At 44.3% G+C, this 19,407-nt stretch overlaps 1 protein-coding gene across 2 annotated transcripts in view; it reads left to right on the top strand.

Annotated features, from left to right (window-relative positions):
* The window catches only part of CCDC178 (coiled-coil domain containing 178), a 1,232,457-nt gene that overhangs the window by 509,093 nt on the left and 703,957 nt on the right, over positions 1–19,407 (top strand). For both annotated transcript variants that reach the window (XM_086966951.1, XM_086966950.1), the window contains exon 16: positions 11,618–11,731. In XM_086966951.1, coding sequence (XP_086823077.1) covers positions 11,618–11,731 — 114 coding nt within the window. The remainder of the gene's footprint in view (positions 1–11,617; positions 11,732–19,407) is intronic.

Below are 19,407 nucleotides of genomic sequence, written 5' to 3'. Positions count from 1 at the left end.
CAACACCCACAACATCCCTTCAGGAAGGAGGGATAACCCAGAAATTTCGATTTTATAGTGTGCAACTTACTTCTGTTGAGGAGAAAGCAATATATTTGGGTAGCATATCCTGTGTTCATTTCCTGATGTCCTGTCATATGCTATACAGTGTTAGTGTACAATATGCACTACTTTTATGTTCAGCAAAATGATGGTTTCTGAAATTTTTTCCTAAAGAGTTGCTAAAATGAGTCCTGGAGACCTCATTGAATATTCCATCAACAATGTTTTTGAGAACTGCACCCTGTGGTTCTGAGGGACCTCAGACACCACATCCTTTGTGTCATGGATACCACCTAGTTCTCTTAGTGTAAGATCAAGACTATGTTTATCACTGTTGCGATCTTAAGCGAGTGCCAGGACTGGTCTACATGAGTTTTCTTGCAGGTGCACATGACAGGCTTATCAAATATTTTGCATGTTTTTCATGACTCTGATATATACTGTTACTCCATACCTGTAAAAGGATACTACATACCTTTATACAAAAAGTCATTTTGAACTGTGTTGAAGGCGTTCACTTGAGAAGATTACACACCTTCTGCACTGACCATTGTCAAATACATTGTAGTCGTTGTTGTAAATCACCAAATTGCAGATTTACAGCCGTAGTGATAAACTATCAGGAGCTTCTAACAAACTACCTGTATGTTCTAGTTCTCTTCTATGCCCAGGTTTTTTATACATATATTACGTTAGAAAAGAGTTCTGTTATTGATTTTAGTTTGAATGGAAGTCTGAATATTCAATTTCTTCCCCTCTCGCCCCTACATCCCGCAAATACATACTGAATGGAGTCACTTGTCACGTATCAGTTCATATCCCATACCGCTTTCACCCAAGAATAACCTTGCACTTGCGGGAAGGAGTGGGGCATATTTCATTTATTTTGGCCAATGCAGTGACCGCGTGTATCACATATAGATATTTACATTTACTTTTAGAGGTCATGTCTGAATTAAAGAAGATTGTCCGTTCAGTGGTATGCACCATCAATATTGCAAATAGATCTCACATTGTACATATTCAGCCGCGGCCCGTGTAGGTAAGAGTGGAAGGGGAGTGGGGCCGTTTGGGGGGGAGATCGACAAACGACCACAAGGGACAATTAAATAATACATTTTCCCTTGTCGTTCTCTCTCGAAATACTCTTCCCCACCCCTCCCCTGCACAGGCTGCGGCTTTAAATAATGTAAATGGAATATAATGGTAGAGAACCTTGTGTGGTGTGCTTAGGTCACAGGTGTGGGGCTCATACAAGCATTTGAAGCTTTCCTCGAACGGCGGATGAAGTGGACATTTTGATGAAGGCACTTTGGGCCGTTTTAGGTGGCCGTTTTAGGCCATTTACCGACCGGTAACGGCCGATTTTGTCCGTTACCGATCAGTAAATGGGTGACGGGTATGTAGGGGGCATTTTTTTACCGATTCGGTAAAATTACAGATTCGGTAATTTTACCGCATCGGTAAAATAAAAATTCGGTAAATTTACCGAATCTGAGGCACCCAGATGTAGGTGGGACTCTTCTGAGTCCCAGAGGCCTTACCGAATCGGTATTTTACCATCAAATCCAATTTGATGGTAAAATACTGATTCCGGTGTGCATGCACATGTGTGCATGCACACCTATGCCATGTGACAGGCAGACCTGCCCTTAGGGCATGTATGCCTGCCACATGGCACTCGAGCCTGTTTTGGGGGTGCCAGAGGGTGTCAAAGTGACACCCCCTGCACCCTTGTGAAAATCGGTATTTATCGGTAATGCCCATTCATTCCTATGGGCTTCAAAGCCCATAGGAATGAATGGGCATTACTGATTCGGTATTTACCGAATCGGTAAATACAGAATGTTTCTGATTCGTTATTCCAGCACATCTGGAATACCTACATATCCACCCCTCAGATTTACCGATTCTCAATTACCGAATCGGTCAAATTCGGTAATTTTCGGTAATTAAGAATCGGTAAATCTATTTTACCTACATCTGGCCCTTTATCTCTCTCCGTGGGTTCTCAAGATATAACCCGTGTGTATCCATTCATATTCCACATAACTTTAAATATGACATCACAATACAAATGAAAACGTATTTCAATTTTTTGCATTGTTTAATGTGCAGAAAATAAATACTTTGCTTGTGCATGGGGAGGTGCATCTCAATCGGTGTTGGGGTATGTATTATATTTAGTACCTGCCATAGTGAAGTACGGATCAACCTACTGTTAATAGTATTTTCAAAACCGCACTTTGATGTCGGTGACTAATGTCCCCAACCCTTCCCATAGAGGAGGCGACGTGAAAAAAATGACAAAGATTACATCATTAGTCTTCTGCGACCAGGAAGGTGTGGTGGGAATTGTAGATCTTTGTCTTTTTCTGTACATTTATTATCTTCTTCGGGGCAATGAAAGCAAATTTAAATGCATGGTTTTACAGCTCAATAGTAACCACAGTAAATAGAAAACTCGGCTTCAAAGACCAAAAAAAAACCTTTGAAGTCTTACACTGCTGTTCAAGTTCCCTTCGGATTTGTCTTTTTAGGCCTCTTGCTCTATTAAACCTATTTTATCATATTTTATGTATTTATTGTAGTTACAAATATTTAAATAAAAAAAGAAGTCCAAGTAGCCGGTTACACTTAGCACCTCCTTAATTGACCAAGTCTATCCAGCATCCTGCGCAGCAAACGTTTCAGCGTCATGCGTGAGTGCGACATTATTGCGCCATGGCGCTGCTTGAATGTCGATCTGTGCCAGGCTGATCTGTTAGCAGGGGGTCCTCATATTTGCATTCTGTCACTAAGTGGAGCCATATTGGGAGAAATCCTAGAACATTCGGTATGCAAGATGAGGGGCTTCCCATCTACCTGAGAATGTTCTCCTAATGTTGGAAAGATGTGTGTTATGTTGGGAAGAGACGTCCTAATGTTGGAAAGATGTGGAAGTCTGATGTGTTTATTCATCGTTGCTGGTGCATTCATTGGTACACCTACTTGGCACCTATTTCTCTCCGGTATGCTACAACTTTCCTCTCCTCTGCAACACTCTGGATCTTGCAGTTACAGGTGTATACACAAGGAGATGATGGATCGAGTGCTGAAACTTTTCAAACACTCACCCCCAGTCACAGATCTGGGTTGAATCCATCATCATTCTTTAGCTCACTCTGCCACCCCAGTTCAGACACAGTCTTGACCCTGTGCCTCATGGGAAAAGTCCAACCCTAACTGCAAAGCCATGCCTTCCCTGGACCAGAAACAATTATCCTGGGACCGGTTTTGGGCTAACAGCCCTCTTCAGCCAGGCAAGCTTGAATCCAGTGGCAAAGTGAGCAAGGGACACACATCTGGGCATACCCTGCCCACTTAGGGCTACAGGTGTATATCCTTCCTCGGTGTTGTTGGGATGTTTTGACAGTTTGCTTGTTAATTCACTTCTTTATTGTGTGGTGTATTCTTGGGAATGGTCTTTAGCCTTTCCCTGTTACTGTCTTTATGCACATTTGCGTCACCTGTTCTCCACAGGTATGAGAATTACAGTTAGAAATCGGAAAGTAAGATAAAGCCCAACCAAGAGTCCATGCTACATTATATTACAAGGAGAGATATTCAGATTTCTCCATCGTGGTTCAGCATAAAAAGGAAGCTATTGGGTAGACTTCTGTAGTGGTCACACTGAGGGAGCAAGGGCTAACTGTCTCAGGGTTGCATATCTGTCTCTTTACAATCTGAGAACTGGTGCTGTACTTTTTATTTACCTCTATCGCTATTAGTCACAGGTTAGTCAATGACTCTTTACAATTGGTCACCTTGTTTTCAGTCCTGGTATTTTATTTAACAAATCAGTGCACTCTGGGAGCATAGTAGGTTTGGTTGATTCAGTCGGACTAAATGAATGCAATGGCTTGTGAGAGCAAAGCATGGGGCTGAAAAAGTTGTGGTTTAGTGATATGAAGTCATTTGGTAACCGTGCACCCTTGAGATAGAACTGGTGGTGCTTTCTACACCATGTAATCTCCGATCCTTTCAGTTCTGTCATAGACTTATGATAGACTAAGGGCGTTTATTTACAGTTTGGCAAACAGGTTCCTCTTTCTCAAATGCATTGGAGTATCCTGTCAATCAAAATGATCATCCCCCTTCTTTTGGGTGAGGGCGACAAAAAAAGAATGAACGCCTCTCGCACCATGGGAGAAAATTCACAGGATGTGGGGGTCATTAGTGTTTGTTTTCGATGATAACTTCGAAATGTATGAGTTTTTTTTTATTAAAACAAACAAAATCTAAAGTTTGGGTATGGCCGTCAAAATTGATGGCAGCCATCCACCAATCTTTTTATCACTTAATGGGAAAAGTATTGAGATGACCGTGGGCTGGTGGGCATTTCTAAATAATATTTACTACTGTCCATCATGGTGGTAGATGTTTACTCCTTGGCTACTACAATGGATGTTCTATCCATGCCATAAAGCACCTATTATGCTGCTACTAAAATTATTGCAATTTTGAGGTAGAAAAAATATCTTTGAAACACTACTTTGCCTGTTTCAATATGGACATTTTGCAGTACCCAGGCAGTTATGTGCAGCAAGAATAAAATTGGTGGTGATAGTGAATTGAATTACATATGCCTAGTATTTTATTTTTTGCTGCAGACATGTTCCATTTGTATCACAAGCGGTATATTGATTGTGTTCATTTGTTGATCTTCCACTTTTTCGAAAAATGGTATGGTAACATCCTGAATGGTGCCATTGCACCTTTGCTAGTTTTGCTCTCATTGTTTCATTCATCTAATGTAGTATTTCTGTATTATACACTCATAAACACACACCATATGTGATTACCTAAACTCTTGAAAGTTTCAGTTCCATTGAAATACAAAGGCATGTCAAACAATTGAAGTTAGGAAAACATACAAAGATCCCGCAGCACCATGGTAGGCAGGGCTGGAGAAAGGCTATTGGAGCACAGGAGGAGACTAGGCTCAGTCAGGAAACACTTTCCAGTCACACTTGCACTTAAGAGCTCCAGCATAATGTTCCTTGGAATTTACCAGAGGATTAGAGAAAGATGTACTAGAATAGCTGGGTGACATGATACAAGTGCCAGGGCTTTATTTTCAAGTAGAAGGTCAACCAGAGGAAAATGTACAGCATTGTGACCAGATAATATTGATGCATCACGTCAAATGTGTTTTAGTACAACAACAGAACGTATCTACTACAAATGCTCTTTCTTCAGGAAGGTGACCAGACCTTGGGAAGCTTCTTCTCGACATTGGGGATCATGTCAGTATGATTCTTGCTCTCTGTCATCCTGTTCTATCGCTGCAACTCACTTCAAATGAGTCAATGAATTGAAAGTTTATTGGGTAGATCTCAATTACAATAATTAAAAACAAAAATATTGATGAACATAAATATAATTACAGGCTGGGCCTTCCATTTTGTTTAATCTGTTAATCACAGTCGCAAACTTTTTATCACAGCAACAGTGCTTACAGCTTACATTAAATGGTTATCTATTGAAAACAGTCTGAGATTCATTGTCTTCATCATAGACTATTTTTGTTTCTTTGTCCATTTGCCTAAAACTAATTTGAAAACACTTACAATGCAAGTTTTTTATTTGTTCTGAATCACCTGGAAAGCAGAACTTTATTGCATTGCTTATTGTTCCACACCCTCCTTCCCGGATTAGGGAATGTATAGTAACATCTTTTGCAAATCAAGAAAATATGGATATAAGCAGATTAAATATGTCACAGAATCTTCCGCCTTGGGACATAGTTGAAAAGTTCTTTGATGCTTGTGTAAATGGAGACATGCTCCTTCGACAAGACAAAATTAGTATGAGTTATATTATGTTAGTGGATTTGTAGGGTGTACTTGTCACCCTTGAGGGCATCCAGGCATTGGGCAGGAAAGCACAGTTAGAGACTGAGCTTGATTACAGGCTGTCTCTACAGGTCCCACATGATTAATTAAAAAACCAGGTCTTCCGCTTCTTGCAGAACTCAAGAAGCGAGGGGGAGGCCCTGATGTATTGGGGAGGTCATTCCAAGTCTTGATGGCAATGTGGGGAAACAAACGACCTCTGGTTCTGCTTTTGTGGATATGGAGTGTGTGTGTGTGTGTGCAGGTGAGACTGATGCTGAGTGCAGTTGAATGGTGGGTCGGTGGTAGTGTAAGTGGTGTTGAATGTATGTGTGTGCTATGCTGTGCAGTGCTGTGAATGAGTGGGTGAGAAGTTTGAAACGGCAGAATTTGTAGATGAGGAGCCAGTGGAGCTTTCTGAGGTGTGGCATGATGTGGGAGTAGCAAAAGAGGTCAAAGATGAGGGGCATGGCTTAGATGGAGAAGATGGCGGGCGAGTGAGCGAGGAGCTCCGCACCAGCCGATCATTTCTCCTGTCGAAACCTGTGGCCGGGGCACTTTTAAGTTCCTCTTCACCAGCCGGGTGTTGGAGGATACCAGGAGGGCATTCGATCTGCTTTTTAGGATCCCGGAGCTACTTGTTGTAAGCCGCAGCTGCAGAGCTGGAGACGGCCGCGCTCATTGACTCCTGATGCAGTCGCAGAATAAATTTACCTTCTGGCCGGAAAGCTGCACGGAGGCCGCGTTGACCAGCGGGTGCCCTTCCCACCGCCGGATGATTGCGGTGGCGCTCACAGGCGGTATCGGTGGAACGAGCACTGCCCATGGGTCACGGAGGGTGTAGTGCCCCAGACCGCCATCACTCTAGGGCAGGGGCGTGGTCCTTGGAAGGCCCTGGGCCTACACCGGTGGAATGAGCCTGATATGACGATGGTGTCACCCTGAGTGAGACACCAGGAACATGGCCTGAACAAAGGGCCCTGGACCTGATTGGGAGGGCAAGACCACTGAGCCCGGAGCACGCAGGAGTAAGGGACAAGGGCAGACTAAGAGAACAGAGGTTGGGCCTACCACGTAGCCGACCCTTGGAGTGAGCAGGGATGAGTCTTTTGCCGCTGGGGACACTACAGTGACTGCTTCGCCATTGTGGATGGCCCTTGGTGACTCGGAGCTTGGAGGTTGGTGTCCACTGAAAGCGACAATCCCACCGGGGATTATCTGCTGCCATGGGGAATCCTAGGGGTCGCCAAACCGGCGCCACAATGGACCCAGAAGATAGCACGCAAGAACAGTCACTAACCAAATTCAGATGACCCAACTCAGCAGCAGCTCAACAAAATCCTGGAGGCAATTGCAGACACCAAAGCGACCCTTCACCAAGACATTACTATGGTTGCGGTATGACTTGGCCTGCTGCGCGAAGAACACGAAAAACTATTGGAGAGGTTCAAAGAGACGGAGTCTAATGTAGCGAAGCTGGCACCTGCCCATAAGAACTGGAGCAACAGATGGGGGCCCTCGCAGACAGAGTGGGTCAATGGGATTGCAGGGCAGAGGATGCCGAAGGGCGCAACCGGAGGAACAATGTACGTGTCCTAGGCCTGCCGGAAGGAGTGGAAAGCGGTGATACCCTGCCAGGGTTATCTCACAGGGGAATACCAGGACGGGTTCCCTGAGCAAGCGCGGAGATGCCCCAGGGTAAGTCGTGCGCTATATAAGTTTCATTCATTTCATTTCATTTCATTTCATATGGTGGCCTTCCTTGAGAACTGGTTTAAATCTGTTGTGGCGCTGGAAGGCCTCTCCTCCTTCTACACTCTTGAACAAGCGCACAGGGTGCCGGCCAGACCTTTGGCGCTGGGGGGACCCCCACGCCTGGTAGTGGCCCGGCTGCTCCATTTCTGCGATAGGGATCTCCTCTTACAAAATGCGAGAGTGGACAGCCCTTTCACTGTTGATAACAGTAAAGTCTCACTCTTTCCAGATTATACGCTGGAAGTCTAGAGGAAACAGTGTTCATATCTGAAGGTCAAGAGAGCCTTAAGAGATTAGGGCCTTCAATACTCCTTGATGTTTCGTCCCGCCTCCATATCATATTGGATGGGACCACTCATTACTTTGATAGCCCTAATGATGCGACTGGTAGGAGGCCTACAGGGGCGAGCAGCCCAAGTCTGGTGGCCCTAAGGAGTGTTGGACAGCAACCTAAGGACAACAGAAACGACTAAGACGGCGCATCTGTAAGGGGACCTCCAAGAAGGTGTCTGTCCTAATACCACCCGATTCAAGCCAACACTGCAGGAGCGAAGATATGCTCAGTCCCCTACCTCTGCCCTGGCAGCTATAACCAATGTAAACACAGTAAAATAGCCACCAGGAACACAGGGAGAGGGTGGGAGTAAAGAGGAGACAACACCAAGGATAAACGCCAGCACACCTTGTTCATCTTCTGGGACTGCTACTAATAAGAGGAGCCTCCGCTACCCTATATGAAAACAAAACAACAAATGAAAAGTACCCACCCCACATAGATTTCCCAAGAGCATGCATGAACAGGCACTACAATGCGCAACTATAAATCCCCTTACCAATATCATGAACTTCTGTAGTCCCAGCAGTGTTCTCCAGAAGAAATATAACAAGGCAGCAAAAAAGGGGAAATTATCTCCCAGTAACTCACAAGAAAATATGCAAGGGGAAAAAATGCTCACTAAGCATAAAAGAAAACAAAACCTCAGTGAAGTGTCACACTCAGCAACCAGTATCGGTACTGTTCAAGCCCAAAGAAAAACACCTACATTTTTTTCGACATCCAAACGATGTGAAAAGAATACTAAAATCCAGGAAGTGCAGCATAAGAACTAAACAGACAAGCAGCCGCGTACCTGAGAGTCCAAGTGTTACCACAACACGCCTAATCCAGCGCCGATGTCCCAAAGTAAAGGGAAGGAGCAAAAACTAAGTTCTAAAAACACGAAGCACAGGCAGCTGAGACCAGATCCGAGATCCAAGAAACGGTCAAGGACAGGGAGAATCCAGGTCATCCAAGGACCAGGAACAGGAAACCGGAAGCCCAGGCAAAGCTCTTCAGGTAGAAGGACCGGGAAACAAAACCAAGCACTGAAGTGCAGTGGACGGCCCTTTTATACTCCCTGAAATGTGCAAAAGAACGCGTGTACGCAGCCCTGTTCATGCACACCCCTGGACAGAGGAGAATAACGGAGGCAAGGGACTTAATTCCTAAGAGTATCTTCCCACAAAGGCCTCCCTACTGGTCGGGGTTTGGAAGGATGTCTAGTATGGAATGATCACACCAAATGGGGAGCATGTACATCACCCGCTGGTTCCCAAGTGCGATCCTCAGGGGAGCATCCTTTCCAATCTACAAGAAAATATAACCTCCCTCTCCTACGCCTAGAATACAAAATAGCATTAACCTCAAATTTCTCAAACCCATCCAGTAAAACGGGGGAAGGGTTGGCAGATCCTGAGTAGTTCTAGTATAGGGTTTCAAGAGGGATGTATGGAAAACAGGATGGATACGGTATAGGCCCTGGGTACCTATAGTACCACTTTACTAGTGACTTACCAGTCAATGAAATTTGCCATTTGGGTGTAAGCCAAAGTTACCATTGTTTTAGGAAGGGAGAACACTCACTTTAGCACTGGTCAGAAGTGGTAAAGTGCAGTGAGTCCTAAGGCCAGCAAACATAAGATCAGTAAGCATGGAAGAGTAAGGCTAAAAGTTTCAGGGAAGACCACCCTAAGGCTGACTGGTCTAACAAGATAGTATGATTCTATTTGGTATAATCCATGAAACCTACATCACCATTGTGTCTCCTAACATTTATATTATTGGTGGGGAGTTTTTCTCAATAATTGCAGTATTGTTGTTAGACTAAATACTCCATAGCATTTAATTAAATTAACCTGCAGGTGAAATAAATTAGCACACTTGAAAACCCTCCTAACTGCCTTTCCCCCAGAAGAGCCAGGTGTATTGAGCAGTCCGTTTTGGTACCTACATCCTGCCTGGGAACAGGAGATTACATATGTGTGAAATGTCACACCTGTTTCTGAACACTCACAACATCTGTGTTGGAATAGTGGTCTCTAAAAGAATTTGGAACACCAATATTTAACTACTGCATTGCTATATAGAAACAGTTTGATACATTTTATTACATTGTTCCCAGTTTTTTTTATATGAATAGAGGAATATTTGTTTAAAATGGTTCATAATGTGTCGAATGTAATAACGGAAATCTGTGCTGTTGTTTTGTTAACAATAAAGAGTAAAAGAAAAAAATGGTTCAAAACGTTTTGCTAAAATTTAGAACTAAAGTTAAAGGGGAGAGGAGCTGGCCTAACTGCTAGGGCGGTGGACCTCAAATCTGGAGAACCAGGTTCGAGTCATGTGATTCTGGGAAAATCCCTTAATCTCCCCATGCCTAACATATGTGTACTCATGTAACACAACTGGTGCTTGTGTAAAGCGCTCTGATACCCGATACCTTTGCGTCAAGCTCGTGCTATATAAAACTGTAAAAAAAAAACTGCAGCACTGTTTTACTGGCTAGTTAGTATTGCTCGTGGTTTAATAAAATTAACAGATCAATGCATCTTTATTTCGAGTTTTTCAGAGCACGACATAAGCTCTCACAGAGATTCTGTTAGTAGGGAGGTATTCGTGAGGTAGGTATGCAGAACCTCATTTTTCAATAGAATGAGAATACAATCTGTTAGTAGGGAGGTATTCGGGAGGTAGGTATGTAGAACTTCCTTTTTCAATAAAATGGGAATACAATCTGAGGGATCAGTAGACAGGAGGTAGATCAGACTACCGTTTAGTGATTGGCAGTCAGTTGCAAAGCCACTCGGACAACGGCAGCCGTCTACCTGGAAGAGGAATGAGTTTGCAGAAGACCTATGATGAACTTTTAAGCAGATGACGTCTGGCCAGAGATTCACAGGTATACTCCCAGGGAGTTTATTGTGAAACAGACAGAGCAAAAGGGAGGCAAGGTGGACTTGAAGGTTCTCTTGGCAAGAATATCAACAAAGCTAATATATCCTGCGATAGAGAACCGTATTGTGTGGGCTCAGAGCAAGAAGCCGTAGCTGGCCTTAGAATTTGATGGTAAGCTTAGGGGCACCAACACTATCTTACCGCAAAACTGAGATCGGAATTAAAGCCATAGACAAAGGACTAATGTAGGGAGGTTGTGACTATAGAAATATCTAAGACACTGATAAGAAAGTAAGTCTAACCAATCACTTTGCATGGATTTCAATTCCCAGTTTTTCAATGAGACAACTATACAAGTGCTAGAGGCTGCTTCTAAAAACAAAGGGCCTCATTTAAGAAAAGTGACGCATCGCTGCGTGAAACAGCGATGCGTCACTTTTCCCTGCGCCCTCCTTGCGACACCAATGATGCTTCATATTTACAGTATGATGCATCATCGCACAAGGCGTTACAGATACGTCAGTATTTCTGACATATCTGTATGGTGCAAAAGTGACGCACGGCCTCATAAATGAGGCCCGAAATTCGCAGATAGAATAATGTTAGAGCACGTGATCGTTTTGCCATTTTTGGCAGCTGTTTCTTAGCAACTTCTTTGGGAGGAGGCAGAGTTGTAAACTACACGTAGTTCCCACTTTTAATCTCGGACTTTTTTCCTAATATTTTCCAGAAATGTGCCACCTTATTGCGGAGAAAAAAGGAGCTCGAGGAGGAACAGAAACGAATGGACGACGAGCTGGGGTCGACCAAGTGTACATTGCAGCTGCAGTTACATCATACACAGGTGAAGGGTTCAGTGGCAATAATACTTCCTGGACAAGTTTTTTTCCTTTAGGCCTCGCGCTGCCATTTCTCCTAGGCGCGGGAGCGCCTGTCCTCTTTCCATCTCTTGCTTGACTCAGTCTGTCATTCTCACTGAGACAGGGAAAAACACGATGCCGGATTGATAATGAGGTCAATAAAAAGTCCACTGCTCTCTTCAATTGCCACATTGGCTTAGATTGCTCGGGGCCTTTCGGAAAGCAGTGGAGAAAATCAATAAGAAAGAAAAAGATTTAAAACATAATTGGAATCGCCTGTTGAGTGCACTTTTGCTCAGCAGATGGCATCTTCGTGTAAACGACGGCGCGTGTATACTGCTATACAATGTTTACAACACGGGATGAATCCCGATTGAATTGTTTTAATGTTTTCACTGAACGTTTTACCTTGTGTATTAATTCATTTACAAGTATGCCCAACGCAACAGAAATATTTTCATTTGTATGCCCGTTGCATTTCAGAAAAAATGATTCGGCAGGAAGAACTGTGTGCGGTAAAGGTGTTTTTCTCTATGTGTTATGTATATCAAAATAAAGCAAAACAACAGGAACACCGAATTTAAGAAAGCTATATATTTTTTGGGGTGGGGGGGTAAACATTTTCAGTTACTAAACCGGTTTGCTTTCCCGCACCTTACAGGGTACGTGGCTATAACGATTTTAGTAAACTGAAAACCTTAAAGAATTTGCCCTCTAAAACGTGTAAACCGAAATGGCGTCAACTTTAGTCACCTAAATGTATGTGCGTGCTTGCGTAAATACGGTGATCTGTCCTGGGTAGTTTCTATGTTTACGCGTCTGCTTCGGCATTTTTTTTATACATTGTTGCATTTTCACGTAGCTTTGCCAAGTGCGTCAACATGAACTGCTCCCTGTTCTCGAACAGAATTTGCTCTCGCCAATACTGTCTCTCGCTAGTTACGTGTTAATCGATGTATACCTCTTCTCCAAGCATTGGCTACGTTTTTCTCTCAGATTATCCTTAATCGATCCACATTGAGCTTTTGTTGACAGGCTCTTGTTTCCTGGCGTTTTCTGTTTGTGTTGTGCGTCTGTCAAGATGACTTTTAGGCAGCTTCAAAGCAGGCCCGGCTCCAGGAATTTTTATTTGGGTGGGCCAATAGTGCATTTGGGTGGGCCACTAAGGGCTCGATTTGTCGCATATATGTCAGGGCAGGCCTGCTTTAGGGCCCTCCTTTATCTCTTAGTCGTACAAGGCCCAGTAAAACGCACTCTTTTCCAAATCTCTTTCTAAATATTATCAGTCTCAAAAAGTGTTTTTTCCATGTAATGTTCCTTTGATGGGAAGAGGAGGTTTCTGAGATGGGAGTATCAGGCAAGTGACACTTCTCGGGCTCCACCTGTGCGAGCCTTCAGGGAGAATCCCTCTTCATTACTACCTCCACCTGACCCCAGACTCTGCAACACACTCCCTTACAGGCTTGATTATCCACTACTCCTCTCCAGTGCACCTTATCTCACAGTTGACCTTGGGCCCCAGCCCCATATCAGGCACCATTGGGCTCCACTTTCATTTTTCCCGGTAAAAACATTAGTAAAATAACCTTCAAACTTAAAACATTGAATATAGCAGTAAATATAATTAGCACGCACTTTAAAGTATGTTCCACAGTAGCCCTTATGACCCGATTACGAATTAAATAAACAAAAACAGAAAGGCCATGAAAAGGCCGACTTTAGTGCTGATGCGAAAGTCTTTTTTGGCGCCACACCAATAACCTCTTTCTGCATAAATACCTTTACTACCACCTTCCAACAGTGCTCCTCATCCCTCCAGGGCCCTCCCCTATTGACCTCTTCCTCAGATTCCCTCACTGCATCACGCCACTAGTGCCCCTCATCTCCCCACAGCCCCTCCCCCTCCCCCTCCCCCTCATGACCTCCTCCTCGGATTCCATCATTGCCACCATCCACCAGTGCCCCTTATCTCTCTCTAGCCCCTCCCCCTCATGACCTCCTCCTCAGACTCCCTCACTACCTCCCTCCACCAGTGCCAATCATCTCTCCCTAGCTCCCCCTCCACCCCATAACCTCTTCCTCGGATTCCCTCACTGTCACCCTCCACCAGTGCCCCTCATCGCTCCATAGCCTTTCCGACTACCTCCGCCTTGGATTCCTTCACTGCCACTCTCCACCAGTGCCCCGCATCGCTCCATAGCCCCTCTCTCATATGCATTTCATTTGTTGTATAGCGCTATTCATATCAGTGTAGTGTGTGTCAGTACTTTACACCAAGCACACATTATACAGAGACAATCAATCATCAAGTATGTAAATCAGCCTACAGGGAATGTCACATAAGCCAATGAGGATTACAAGGTGTAGGAATAATGTCATCCATACTGGTGGGCAGTGTATTTTAAAAGGGCTTGGTCTGGGGAAACACTACCTTAGGATTTAAAGAGTAATCCATGGGGTCAGCTTTACTGATAAAAATGTATATCTGCCCAAACATACTAATTTTAGCAGCATTAGAATAATGAAAGACTGAGGAAGTTCTAACTATATCACAAAACAAAAAATGCGAAGTTTTAACTATACCATTCGTGTTTGTATGCAGCTCTTTGGTGACAGTTCATTTGTCACTGTCCTATGTTAGGATTGTAACTTCTGAACTGCAAGTAACACAGGGATCTCCGTGACAAAGGCAGTAACCAACTGAGCTTCCACATAAAATACAGTTCATCTGCATTGAAAAACTACTAACAGACAAATGATTGCTCTCCTGCAGGATCATTAATCACCAGCGTTATCTGGGGATTTTGTATTGTCTTCTTATTGTCCTGCACCAGCCATGATAATGATGAAAACTGAACTGTTTAAATGAAGGGCACACAAGTACGTGTCCTGTTGGGCCTGTGCCGATTTTTTAAAAGAAAAACAAATAGTAACACATTCTCTTACCTACTACTCCATTAGTCAAACTTTGTCTCACAGCCTGTTGTGATGAGCAGCTGCAGGGGTCAGGAAAGGTGAATAGGAATAAACAAACTTATTTTCTCCTTCGCTGCATAGAAAAAGAAATATCCAGGCAGCAGACAGTAGGCAAAGGCTACCCTTGTCAAAGAAAGGATTTGTCGCCTTTCGCCATGTGGAGATGAAGGGGTGGAAAAAATAAACAAAGCCTTGTTAACATGTAAATGGTCTTTTAAAGACCTGTGAAGTACTCTGGTGTGGCTGCGATAATCTCAAAAACTGTCTGTGTGTGCGCGCCCGGGAAACTGTCTCAGCCTGGGCACACACACACACACACAGACAGCCCTTTGAGCCCAATGCCGTTGCGCACCTGCATTCAAGCCCTCACTGCGAGGGCCATGGCTCCTGTTTGGGTGGGCCAGGCTCATTTTTGTCCACCAGCTAGAACCGGGCCTGCTTCAACGCGATACTCACTTAAACTCTGAAGAGGGCAGCAGATCATCTTGTGCTCGAGCGAGATGCACGAGCCAGCTCGGTCCGGGATCGCTAACGTCACAGCCAAGACGCACGAGCTGAGTTCTGAAAAAAAATGTCTGGGCATTTTAAAGGTGCTCTTTGGAAACACATAATTCTGTAGACAACAAAGGTTTTGTCCTCGATTCCTTATTAGAACATTGGAATGTTGGGAGCTCTATTGCAGACAATGGAGTGCTCCCTGCTTCTACGGGCCGGTAAAGGCCCGCAGAGCAAGATTCCAATGTTCTACAAAGGCTTCTTGAAGCTTGAGGGGATTTATATCCCCTCGAGCTTCGAGAACCCTTTGTTTAATTTGTTAGCACATTCTGCCCTCTAGTGGCAGAATGTTCTAATAGCCTTATAGCCCTTCGTAGCAGGGCTATACCGGCAATTAAAGTCCCGCTGTCTCGTTAAAGTCCCTCGCCTTCGGCTCGGGCCTTTAACGATTCAGCGGGCCTTTAATAGCCGGTATAGCCCGCTACGGCGGGCTTTAAGGCTATATTGTAAACGCAGCCTTCCATACGGCTCCCAGGGCTCAAAAGGAAGAGTGAACTCTCAAAGGAGTAAAGTGGTTGATACAAATTATTTTTTTTAAGGGTGTGTGGGACAAGAAAAGAAGGGGAAGCACGTGGTAGAAAGACTAATTATCTAAGTCCCTCCTGTAGAATACTTCAGCCGGGTGCTTATCCCGCTCCACATGCATACCTCCCTAGAAGAGTTTGCGAATCAACACATGGAGACAGAGGGGCATTCTTCACCTGTAGGTCGCCACTGGAAGGCATACACGTGGAGATGGGGGGCATGCGTCAGAGGTGTTCTTCACGAGGGACTTAGATCATTGGTCGTAATGTTCCTGTAAAAGTGTCATGCAAGTCCCAACCCTTCCTTTGTCCTTCTGCTCTCCCTCTTGAACTAGTTTGGAGGTGACTCTTGTCACAGGCATGAGTGGAAAAGGCTTTCAGGGGAACTCTCCACACATCCACTTGGGTCTCCACCATAACCCAGGTACTGCTTCTCTGGTGTTTCCCGATAAATAAATGTGTCTGTCTACAGTAAATATTGTAATAAAAACAATTGATGGACAGATGCTGCACAGTGTCAAACATTCACCCCAGTACAGATATCTGAGCCTAAATCCATCATTTTTTTTGCTCCCCCCTCCATTCCAGTTCAGTTCAGAGCCAGCTATATGCAAATCAGTCTTGACCCTGTGCCCCTGTGAACAGTCCAACCCGAACGGCCAGGACAGGTCCTCCCTGGACTGGAAACAAGCCGGTTTCGGAGCATCATTCCTCATCAGCCTGGATAGCTTGATTCCAGTGGCAATGCGAGCAAAGTAAATGTTGTTAAATGTGGTCCATTGCTGACTGCAAAAAATGGATCGGATACAATGACCCTATACATATGCTTAGTGTTGGACTTGCCCCTTTTGGCAGGTTCTCCCCAAAACTTTTTGCATTCTCCTAGCTTTTTTCTGTAACCTGGTGTTGGTGATTTCAGGCCTCTGAACACTTTTAGCACTGTAGTCCAGTCTAAAGTGCGTGCGCTCTCTGTGTTACATTGGTAAGAGTGGCCGGCCCTCCCATAGGAATGCATGGGGGATTCCCTGATAAGGTGTGTCAGTGGTAATTCCTGTTATGAGAAGAACAGTGTGGTCAAGTCTAGTATGTATGAAATGGTGAGATTAAATGCTGCGCAATGGTATGTGCAGATTTATTAAGACTATGGGAGAAATGCCACTTTAAGAAGTTAAACAACAAGAGACAAATGCCGATACTGATACTTGATTTCAAAACAAAAACTTAATTATTAATGTAAAGACCACAATTCAATACATGTCTGTGCTAATGAATAGCTGTTTATTCTGAAATATTTAGAACAATGCACAATTTTTAGTTGGTGATGTAGTTCAAAACCAAATTGTATGACAACAATGAAAAATAAAGACACAAAAGTGAGATAAAACCTCAAGCACACTGTAACTCATAATTCTTCAAGCATATCACAATCACCCATCTTCCATTCCAACATTCAAGCAATTTACTCCACACAATCTGGAGGGGAAGTAGACCAGTTGGTGAAGTACTAGGTCTGCTGAAGAAATCCACAACTTTTCTAATATTCTAAGCAATACACTATAAACAATCCAATACAATCATAAAATTGAAGACATAGTCATCCAAATTAAAGTGTAAAGCCGCAAATCAAGATGCAAAACAATAGAGCACCAAGACTTAACCAGCAGACCAAACGGCCTACGCGTTTCAAATCCTTCTGGTTCTCAGGATTCCCATCAGGGCCAATCAGCTCTGTAGGAAGAAATGAAAAAGACAAATGTCTAGTATCTGGGAACCAAGAGACATAAAGAGTGCTACTACACCTAGGCAAACACTCCAGCTTACCAGTTTGTCCTTTAGCCAAAAAGATCTTGTTCATGGGGGTCCACTCTTGCCTAAGTGGGGGAAGGAAGAAAGCGGAATTTTTGTAAAAGGTGCATCCTTTCAAAAGTGTGATGTCATAAACATAAACAAGCAGTGGTGGAGGACATAGAGGCGGTCGACTTACCTCCAGGTACGTGAACCATGTCCTAAGCTTACTGGTGTCTAATCCTCAGTTTGCTTAGGTGGAGAGGGCGTGCTGGGGAACCTATAGTGACAAGCATACTAGCGGTTGGCTTGGCAATTAACTACAGTTACACCAACAAACATCACGGGGCGTCCAGAGCGCCTGACTTATGCGGAAAAAATGTACAACCGACGTGATCTTACCAGGCTCGTCCTTGCACTGTCACACAAGATGAAAATGTAGAAAGCCGTTTAATCAGGCGTAATCGGGTGGGCTGAAAACGTGGTGTCGCACTGAGGAAAAGTAAGAGTAGGCAACGCGGATTTAGCGGGGTTGAGGCAGCAATGTAATAAGCGATAAGGTCTGGGTCAGACATAGCGGGTGCTTCACCGTGACAATCCACTTACCGGTAGTGGTACCAGGTGTAGCCGAGTCCTCGGGTTGATCTGGACTAGCTGTATTGCGCGTGCGCTGGAAGTCCTGGGTAGTGTAGTCACAGAATCAATATAGTTTGGAAATTTGGAGCATGCGCTATGGCTAGCGCGGTTGGTCTTGGGGGGTGTAGTCCCCGTACTATTGCGGTGACGGGACAGAGTCCCGCTGTCAACAAAAAAGATTTAGAAAAATATAGGGTGCATAGCTCCATTATAGTAGGAGAACTGGACTTGCCAGGTCATTGTTCGGTCATGACCGGTTAGCCTAGGAGTAATGTTTGGCGCGGATGGGCGCCTCAGTGAGCTAAAGGGAAGCTGGGACATGTAGTGATTGGTAAAAATGACCAAAGAATTTTGTTCACATGGACCTTTTGTGTACGCTGGAAGCAGGATGGAAATGAGGTGCAGGAGCCCACATGAGGGGGTGGGGGGCACAGGAGAGCTGATAGTGTTCCAGTGGTGTCAGAGGCAGGGGACAGACATCAAAGCTGCTTCCAACGGAGAAGTGGCAGACTGGCGGGTCTACACTCAGGGTCAAAAATGGCATCCTGGGTGAATCAAGATGTCTATAATTTATATATTTCAGATAATTCGTTAAGGCCTGACACGGCCGTGTCAAACTTCACGATCAAGAGTGCCTCTCTTTTGGAAAGCTTTAGATCTAAATCGCCCCCACATGGATCTTTTTCAACTTTGGAGACTACTGTCAATTTGAGGTCACCTATTTGATGTTTTAATCTCATCCAGTGGTTCACAAGTGGTGCTGTTTCCACTTTCTTCTTAATCCTAGATTTATGTTGGGAAACTCTTTGGCTGATTTCCTGATTGGTTTTTCCAATGTACAGAAGCCCGCATGGGCATAATACTCCATAGACAACGTATTTAGACTTGCAGTTGCTAAACGAGTCATGTTTCCATGAGATTCCTTTGTGTTGGAAAAGTGAACCTTCCATGGTGTATTCGCAGCTTACACAAGTTCCACATTTGTGGTGGCCTGCGAAGGGACTTAAACCCATTAGTTGTCTCAATGTTGGTTAGACCTCCCTGGGGGCTGCAGCTCTCACTACATAATTGGCATGCTGGTAACCTGGTCACAGAATTATGCGAACGCGGATATCCCAGAAAATTGGTGCGAAACACAATGAAAGGAGCGAGATGGACCCCAAGGGAGTGTCTTTTGAAACGTA

Source organism: Lissotriton vulgaris, chromosome 4_1, assembly GCF_964263255.1.
Source record: "Lissotriton vulgaris chromosome 4_1, aLisVul1.2, whole genome shotgun sequence".
Classification (NCBI taxonomy): domain Eukaryota; kingdom Metazoa; phylum Chordata; class Amphibia; order Caudata; family Salamandridae; genus Lissotriton; species Lissotriton vulgaris.
The sequence above is the reverse complement of the archived record's forward strand: the minus strand, read 5'-3'. Positions and strand labels throughout refer to the sequence as shown.